This window comes from Prenolepis imparis, unplaced genomic scaffold, assembly GCF_030444845.1.
Source record: "Prenolepis imparis isolate NDT839.2.m4 unplaced genomic scaffold, iyPreImpa1.0 SCAF_10, whole genome shotgun sequence".
NCBI classification, from domain to species: domain Eukaryota; kingdom Metazoa; phylum Arthropoda; class Insecta; order Hymenoptera; family Formicidae; genus Prenolepis; species Prenolepis imparis.
The window spans coordinates 7,301,945-7,311,465 of NW_028141168.1; the positions used below are offsets into that span (position 1 = coordinate 7,301,945).

The 9,521-nt window shown below is 38.1% G+C and overlaps 1 protein-coding gene across 1 annotated transcript in view; it reads left to right on the forward strand.

The window, feature by feature from the left end:
- LOC145941477 (uncharacterized) overlaps positions 1 to 6,633 on the forward strand; it is an 80,738-nt gene extending 74,105 nt beyond the window's left edge. Inside the window, exon 5 of the mRNA XM_083047588.1 lies at positions 6,406 to 6,633. Within this exon, the coding sequence (XP_082903714.1) occupies positions 6,406 to 6,510 (105 nt within the window). The 3' untranslated portion in view covers positions 6,511 to 6,633. The remainder of the gene's footprint in view (positions 1 to 6,405) is intronic.
- The last annotated feature ends 2,888 nt before the right edge of the window (positions 6,634 to 9,521 follow it).

Genomic DNA, 9,521 nt, shown 5'->3' on the forward strand with positions numbered 1-9,521 from the left:
CCTACGCATAATATTAATGTTCGCAAATCGCGCGCTATAATGACACAAATAGTGCAAGTACAGTAACGCAATTACAAATACGAATTAGCTCGTCTGACGCAGTTAGCGTCAAAATGTATAATGCGTATTTGCGGTGTGTTATGATCGTCACCGATTTATGTTATCAAAACCAACAGTGGTATTTCTTCAGTTTTATCAAGAATGAAGAATGTTTGTACGTATATATACGTTCTCTGAATGCAGAGTATACAGAGCCTGCGAGTGTCTATATAAGTAAAATTTCGAAGCTGTTAACACGTGCCGTTTTGTTTATCGCTAATTACGCGTGATACCTTGCGAACACAATGTATATATTCGTTGATGATAGATGATTCTGAATTTATTGCACTATCCATCACATTACGGTGATGCTCGATGAAAGAGACGTTCGTAGTTATTGATTTTGCACGTGGACAATCAAGCGAGGTTAGAGATGTCATTAAAATACAATTCTTTAATAAATAGAATAATGTTTTTATAAGATAAATTTATTTATTATTTTTAAATATGGGTAATACATAAAATCAAGAAATTTATTGAAAAAAAATTAATCTATTTCTTCGATTTTTTACTATAAACAGTATTTATGACAGTAAAATATATATGTATTAAGTATCTAAAAAATGCGATTAGATATAGCGGTATAAAGACAGATGACATAATAACTATGCCATTCAAATATCTCACAATCGACTCGGTTTGAAAATAACTACGTCATTTACTTTTCTGGAATATTTTTATCTCGTATTCCGACGCATGCGAAGGCCCCCGCGACTTTATACCATACGCGTGTCTCTTTTTTTTTTATTTTCGCGTCGGCACTAATGGCGCGAGGTGTCGCGCATTAATATTTCATTAATATTTCTACGGGATTCCTGGAAAAGCACGCGACTCTCGGTACTGCGTTTTATTGATGCTGCCAAGCCGTGTGAGTAGGATGTTTTTTTTTTTTTTTTCTTTCGTTTCGAGGCTCGACGACTGTACGAGCGCGAGAGGAAATTTCTCGTCTCATCTTCGGAGACTGGTCGGGCCGGTGGTAAGTTAATTAAGTGCTAACAAGGAGAGACGAAGTAAAATCGTATGGCGGACCCGGCTAAAAACTCGGACGCGCTGTGCCCGTTCGATCCTCGTAGCCTCGTTTTAATCCTTAAAAGGTACCTTCGTCTCTTGCGCGAGAGACTTTCGAAGCCCGTCTCTCGTTCTCGCAGAATGAATTATTTGTCTGAAATAATATTTATCACTTATTAATTGACACGGATTATTTTACAATAACATTTAATATATAATAGAATTGATATTAATTTTATTTGTGAAGAGACATCTCTCTGTCTCTCTACTTTGAAAGTGTTTAATATTATAGTTTTTTATTTACGTTTGATTTTCTTCGGTTTACTTTACGTAAATGAAACAAAAAAGAAACTATAATTCATCAAATAGAGATAATCTTATAATTGTACGATAAATAAGACAAAACGCGTGTGTCAATAGTGATCAATAAATAATGTACACACGGATGTTATTTTCTATATATGTGCGGACGTATCAGATTCTAAGATATGAATCATCTCCAGATAGCGATGATTATTTTACTTGAGATTTCGCCAATATTTATTATTTATCTAAGATCCGACGCGGCGGGCACGAGCGGAGAGAAAAAGAAGCGAAGAGTAACGCCGTTCTCTCTTCGTTGAACGACACTCGACCCCTCGTGGCCTCCCATCTCGTACCTGTCTGCGAGATTTCACGAATACTTTGATATGCGTGAGTGCACGAGTTCCGGTCTCATCGGGCCTTGAAAGCGGTTCACGCTGTTTTACAATAATATAATTAGCGAGCTCATATACCGCCCTTAATTATAAAACGCAATTACGGAAAGTGGTCTGTCGATCGCGGAAGAGACATTCCCGAAGTAGCTCAGGGAAGATTTACCATACATAATAAGATAAAAGTTAATAAAATTAAAATTCTATGACAATTAAAATTATCTGTATAATTAAGGGAGGAACTGTCATCGAGAAAGGTATCATATTCGTCATTCACGTAATTTTTCGAGAGGCCAGAAAGAGCTTGAGAGATTAAAGAGGTTTGTTTACAAAAGTGTGTTTATATATAACATCGCACTCAATATAAAGATCCAGATAGAAATCTAACGTGGAGATAATGCTAAGTTGAGCAATGGCACTTAATTAACGGTGAAACACGACAGACGGAAGCACTTTGTTGGCGATTGCAGTAGCTGAGGTACCGTAGGCCATGGCATAGATCCAACCGGTTTTCGGATGGTAATGAAGTGGCTTCTGGACCAAGAGAGTCTCGCGCGCGAGTCAGCGATCTTCGGGTTATTCAAGGATCGAGCCAAGTTAGGCGAAGACAGAATTTACGGAATGGATAAAATATATCGAGAAATGTAGAAATTAAAAATAGGAAAAAATCACCAGATAGAGCCGAACGAAGGAGATGAGAGATTGTTGTGGTTTATGGAAAGTGCGCCACAAGTGTTGAACGCAAAAGGATGCGAAGAAAGCCATCAGCAGACCGCGAGACTCTCGCCATGAATGACTCTCGCGAACACGCGTAATATCTAACTCGAGTCGCGCGCCTTTTGTTTTCGAGGAGCCGGAGCGATAATTCCGCCATGAATTTTAATTCAACGCCGCGCTCGAAGTGCTCATGAATTTTAATTTCCCCTCTTCTCTTCGCTGATTCTCCGCCGAGCGTTTTCACCGACTCGCTCTCACTTTAGAGGGCTTACTTTTTCTGGTCTTTTTCTTTGGGTTTTCCGGTGCGTTTACACTTCCTTCCTTCCGAATGCCGTGAATCGCGATGAAAGGGGAAAGCTGACCCTGACGAAGTCCAGTCGCGGAAAAGATGTTTTTTAGAAGCTCGTAAATGCAGGCTTTCGGATAACGAGTGAATGACGTCATAATATATATAGTGCGCACATATATAATTTTTCAGCCACTTATTATATTTATATAATTGCGAAAAAATGAAAAGGATAGGACCTTTGTGTTAAAATAATTTAATATTAACAGGATAATCTCGATTAAAAATGCATCTCGTAAGATGCAACGAAAAATTATGACACTCGGGACACAAATAATTTTCCAAGACACTCAAGTTAGACGTTTGATGACATTTCTATTTGAATATAGTCTATTGTTCATTGAGATTCATCTCCTTGTGTGTCTGATCTGATTTTTCTCGTAATAAAATACAATCCCCCGGCAATGAAGGATATGAGCGAAAAAAGATTCACGATCGCCTGTCCCCAGGGCGAAAACAATTGTCCAGATTGGCGGTCTTCAAGGCGAGGGGAATCCGTGGGTCGCGTGTTGCCTCCAGGGGAAGAGAGAGAAAGAGGGGGGCAGGGGGGGTCATAGCGGTTTCGCGGGGGTCCCGAATGCAGAACCGACGCGAAAACTTCGCCACGATATTCGACGAGCAAATCAGAGCTGGTAATCCTGAGCGACAGCGAAGCTTAGCGCCCTCCCTGAAAATGGTATCGCCGCGAAAGGGAGAGCGAGACGGACAGCCGGAAAGGGGAAAAGGGGGCCGGGGGGTTGACCGCGTTAAATGCGCACCGACGACGTAGGGTAGCTTCATACCCCGCTTGGATCTCTCATTGTACCCGCTTCGTACCGATCATTGTGGCGAGAAAGAGAAAAATAGAAGGACACCGCGTCAGGGGGAAGTCGGTTGTTCCATCCTCGGCATCGGTGCCCCCTCCCGATCAAGGGTCGCGAATAATACCGGCTAAACGCTACATATTGCTCGGTTTACCCCCAATTTATCCGGGGATTTGAATAATGATTCGTCGCCGGTTTCCTACAACGCGATACAAACGTTTGGTCTGATAACGATTGTACATGTGGGTGAAAGGGGTAGAATGTACAGATAGTACTCGATATTATTGTGCGAGTTTTATATATTTTGCAATACAAAAAGATTTAGCGCAATCCAGAGAGAATATATGATGCATCGTTTTAATTAAATGCGTTTTATGCATATATATTCGTATTGAATGTACGAGATGCTTGAAATTATTACATCTTTTTCTCCAATTATTTTTATATTTTGAAAACTGTTATTAATACCGTTAATATTAATTAACATTAATGTTGATGAGAATTTTTGATATACATTCGGTGTATGTTGAATTAATTATTTTTTTAAATATAAATGCCATTTTTATGAACATTTTCATTTAACAGAGAATTAAATGGGAGTTTTAACTATTTACCTTTTAGAGACTATTATAAAATTAGGTTGTTACAGATATATATATGTACGCGTTAATATCGCGTATTAAGTAAATTAAAACCGTGGCTTTTAGAAAATTACGAGAAAATATATTATAAATGTGCAGAAATATGTATAATATCAATATATTCCCAGGGCGTTTTGATGAAATTACACGGAATTGCGCGTATCGCGGCGGGAGATAGAGAGTGGGGACGCTCGCGTTATATAATGGCGATACCAAAGTGTATCAATGGGACACTCCAGTTTCGATGTAAAACCGCAGCTTGGCGTGACACCGAATTACTTTAGGGCACTCGAGTGCCGAACTCCAACGGGTCGTCGTGTATGCGCGCGTTGTGCGTGACCCAGGAGTGCAGCAGAAGAACGGAAGGAGGCGGACGTCCCACGTGACGGGTCGAGGACCCTCGACGTCATCGCTACAGAGGCGTTACTTCGGTTTTCGATCACTCGAAACATTTCGAAAAGAAAGACGAGGAGCTCGCACCTAAGCGTCAATGAACGAATTTCGGACGAGCGCGATTTTAACGGACACACCTTTTTTTTTTTCTTATGGTATCTTCTTAACAGAAAGGTTTTATATATATGTCTATTCTATTCTCGTTTAACGGCGATTTAAAGTCGACTGTGTGTGAATTATCTGCGTGAAAAGTATCAATAATCTTCATACAATAAGAATATGTGTAAATTATAATATCGCGTATGTTGTTTATTTTTTAAAAATATTTTTAGATGTAATATTTTATTTATTGTTTCTCTATTGTGAAGCAATTGCATTGCATTATTTTATTATTCAATGCTATAGTCTTCACGATTATATTTATAAAATGAGAGAGGAATGTAATTAGTCTTATTTCTAAAAATCATTGTGGAGAAAGCTTATTCATCATCTATGTAGTCGTCTCTTGAAATCGAAATCTCAATAGCAGCTACTCAATAGCATCAAACTTGCAGATAAGTGGGATAGAATGGCAAGACTCAGGGAACTTTTGAATCATCGACAAACTGTCACCGACAGACTGGAAGAGTAAATGTGAAGCGAGAAGTTTCGTTTCTTGTCAGAGTTGCGACTATAGCTCTGATTCTTCGTTTTACAAAATAATTTAGTTTGATTTCAGTTTCAATAAAATTTTGGACGGGAAAAAATTTAGTTAGAAAGCGAAATCAATTTCTTTTCAGAAAATTATGATATTAACAAATATAGCACAATTTTATTTTATTTTATTGATATATTGTTATATGTGTATTATTATACATTGCAATGAATATTGAATTATTCTGCTTAATATATCTTTATTGAAAATTTATTGATATATTTTTATTCTTATTCTTTAATATATTCTGTTTAATATCCTAATAGTTTATGTATATTTTTTTAAAGTAATCGTAACTTTTTTAATATGTAGCCATTTTCAGGAAAGATCATCTCTTTCTTACATATTATATTTTTCATACTCAAAGTATCCATCTCACTTTTATAAAAACTAGAACAAGCGCGCGTTACATGCGCGCCATTCTTCGCTTTTATGTTAAAAAGAATGATAATAAAAAAAATAATATAAAGTTTGTTTAAATTCGATTAATATTTTTTGACAGCAATCAGCTGATAACTGTCAAAAATATTAATCGAGTTTAAAGTATTATAACATATTATTATTTTAAAAATTAATTAGCAAATTAATGCTTTAATCAGCTGATTTCTGCCAAAAATATTAATAAAGCGAAAATTTGATAATTAAATTTTAAAATAATAATATATTATAAAAATTAAAATAGTAATATGTTGTAAATAATATGTTTTATAATACCTTATTTTCGATTAATATTTTTTGACAGAAATCAGCTGATAACTGTCAAAAATATTAATCGAGTATAAAGTATTATAATATATTATTTAAAACATATTATTATTTTTATTTTTATAACATATTATTTTAAAAATTAATTAGCAAATTAACACTTTAATCAGCTGATTTCTATCAAAAAATATTAATAAAGCGAAAATTTGCTAATTAAATATTCTAGCTTACATATTTATATTGTGTATGTTATAATGCAAAATAATAAGATTATTAAAATATGTATGTATTTTATTTGTTACAGATTGCGATACACAGTGCGATTCACGCGTCGTGTCGGGAGTGCCGTGTAAAGTTTCGCGTGTCGGGAGTGCCGTGTAAAGTGTCGCGCGTCGGGAGTGCCGTGTAAAGTGTCGGGCGATCGTAATTATTCGTGTTTTCGCGAGTGCCGTGGGTGCTACGAAGGAGCAATGAGGGTCGACCAAGAGAGGAGGAGGAGGCCCGGGGAGGCATCGGGCGATAGCGGAGCAACTGTAAGGTATGCAAAATGAAACCATTGTTTCTAAACTGCATTGTTTATGAAATATTCGACACACACATATGTATATAGGTATATATATAATTTGAATATTTTGTTTTCAGATCAACTGTGTACTACAACTCCGCTATTGTGCATCATCGGTGAGTGAGAAATTGTTCACTTTTTAACATTTCTATAGCGGTAATGCGGATTTGTATTAAAATTCCGAATCTGCCTGCTTCTCTCTTTTTTGCTTTTCTCGCGAATCCTCCCCTTCAAAAGGATCCCTACTAACTCTCGTGAAATTCCCCTTTGCGTTCGTTCTTCCTGAGAGCAACCCCCTTACCCAACCTTCTTCGTTCGTTCTCTACGTTTCTTCCTTGAACCCTCGCTTCTAAGGATGTCGGTTTTACTTCCACGAGTAATATAACAAGGACTGGAAAGATAGGTAGGCAGGGGAGGGTAGAACGGAACGCGCAGACGAAGTTTTATTAATTTCGAAAGTTCCCAAACTGATAATTAGATCCCCGTGGAGTCGGGGCGCCAAAGGCGAAGGAACTTAATTTCCGAAACGACCGGCGGGGTGGTTTTCTGTTTGGCTTTTACAAGGTTCCACCCGGACGATCTTGTCATCGGAGCGGGGATTACCATATTGTTGATTAAATCAAGTCAGCGATATTCACCCTTACTCCGTCAAATGATATCAACCACTTTTTTTTTAATGCATCATCGAATAAATAATTGCTAAATTTTTTGACTTATGAAAAATGACTAGGTTCTCAGATATTTTCAAATTTTTCAGATGATATAAAAATGTATTTTTCCTCGAGTTTGCTCCCTTATTTTTTCTATCTATTATTTCTCGAACAAATAGTGTGGATAAAATATTTTTATAAAAATATATTTATAGTTATATACAGTTATATCTAGTTTTTATATATATTATCAATAGTTTTATACGAATGCAATTTTCGCAGCATCACAAATCTTTTAATTCGAACAGTGAATAATACGGTGGATTTCGAGGAACACCGTCGTTTTAATTCTCATTATACACGGCTCTTCGAACCGGCTCTTCGTTGTCGTCGTCGTGATTCTCTGGATTCGACGACGTGCGGATGAGCATAATGCCGCGTACACACAGGCGCACACGGCGAAGCGTCCGTCTCTTTCTTTCACCCCCGTCCCTGAGCAGGGAACACAATCAGACGTAGCTGTATTCGGTATTGCGAATGTTGACTCGGAGCATATTTGTCTAGCAATGGAGGAGCGTAGCCTGCAGGGGGTCGGAAGCGCGCGCGCACAAGCGGGGTGGTTCAAATATTGTGCCGTTTCATTGAGCACACCGTGGCGATCACAGTCGCATTATCTTGACGCCGTAAAAAAGAGAGAAAAACGACAATGTCAAGATGAATGGCTCTTTTCGCTTCCCGTCGTCGTCACCGCAATTTTCGCACGTTGGTCTCTCGCGAACATCATTAACGCGTCTCCTCCCTCTCGATGATAACGCAGGTACGCGAATTTATTTATTTTATTTTATTTTATTTTATTTTTTTTAGTGTTACACCCGGCGTTAAAAATTTCCTCCCCTATCCCCCCAGCCAGAAAAATAATACCAAAAATAATCTCCGCGGCGTTAATCAATCACGAGAGTAAATTACTTACAGGGAAATGAGTGTATAAATATTTAAGCGCGGATATATTTCGCGCAAATGAAACTCATCGCGGCTGAATTCGAAAATACGAATTCGATAAAAACGATATCGCGTAATATTTCGCGCGATAAGTTATCGTTCGGTGGCCTGGAAAATTGTGACCCCGCTTGTGGCGCGATGTAATTTCAATTACGCCTGTTTAACTCGCGAGTTTAATTCCGCGAGAACAACAAACCGAAGTGAACAATATTTCATTTTTAATAAGATTATCAATCTTAATAGAAAAGTGTTAATTCTCTAAAATTATATTATCAATATTTCCACGATTAAATTTTGATAAAGCCGCATTTAAGTTTGTTATTTTGTGACCAAAAATGCAGTCTCGTCAAATGTGAGGTAAGTCTTCCAAGAATTACATTTTTGTCTTTCGGTAATTTTTGTTTACATCTTTTCGAATTTTTGCACCGATCGTTACGTATATAATACTATTTCAACATAGCACGCATTTAAGGATTTCGAAGGAGAATCACGGGGTTACAAACGTCCAACTTCTCTGTAAATTCAAAATAGAGACGTTAGACGGGGCTCCCTCAACCGAGGCTCGAATTAAATCCCGCGAATAGGTATGTGGCGATTTGTTTCAAATTCCCGTCGTGTAATCCCGTCGTTACGAACTTACGAGACGCGGATTATACACCGCTAGGCAAACCCATAACGCAAGCCTGCTGAATTCCGAGGACGACAACGTCGACGGAGGAAAGGGGAGACCCCACTATTATGGGGTCCCGCGATTCTCAGCAGCAGCATACCCCGCTAGGTATACGTATCTGCTTAAACACCACATAGTGTAACACACGTAGTTCGTCCCGGGGCAAGGACGAAAGGCGGATCCAGCCAGATCCAACCAACCAGCGGCGAGAATTTCCATTTTAGCTCCTCTCTCGCAGGACCAAACGTATGCCGAGCGTTTCCTGCTCCTTCGTAAAAGTCCTGCAGCTACCATAAATCCGTCACGGTTGCTTGCGCATTACGTCGCATCTCCCTGAATTCCACTCAGACTTCGGCTTTAGGAACTTTGGGAACGAAGTGTACCTCTTTGCGCGACGATTGCGAGGTATATAAGTAAATTTTGACGGAATGTTAATGTAAGAAAATAGCCTATCTTTGCGCGAACGATTTAAAATCAATGGAATGGGGCTAATTATACGAGAATTAACTTAATTTTAAATTATGATCACGTATTAA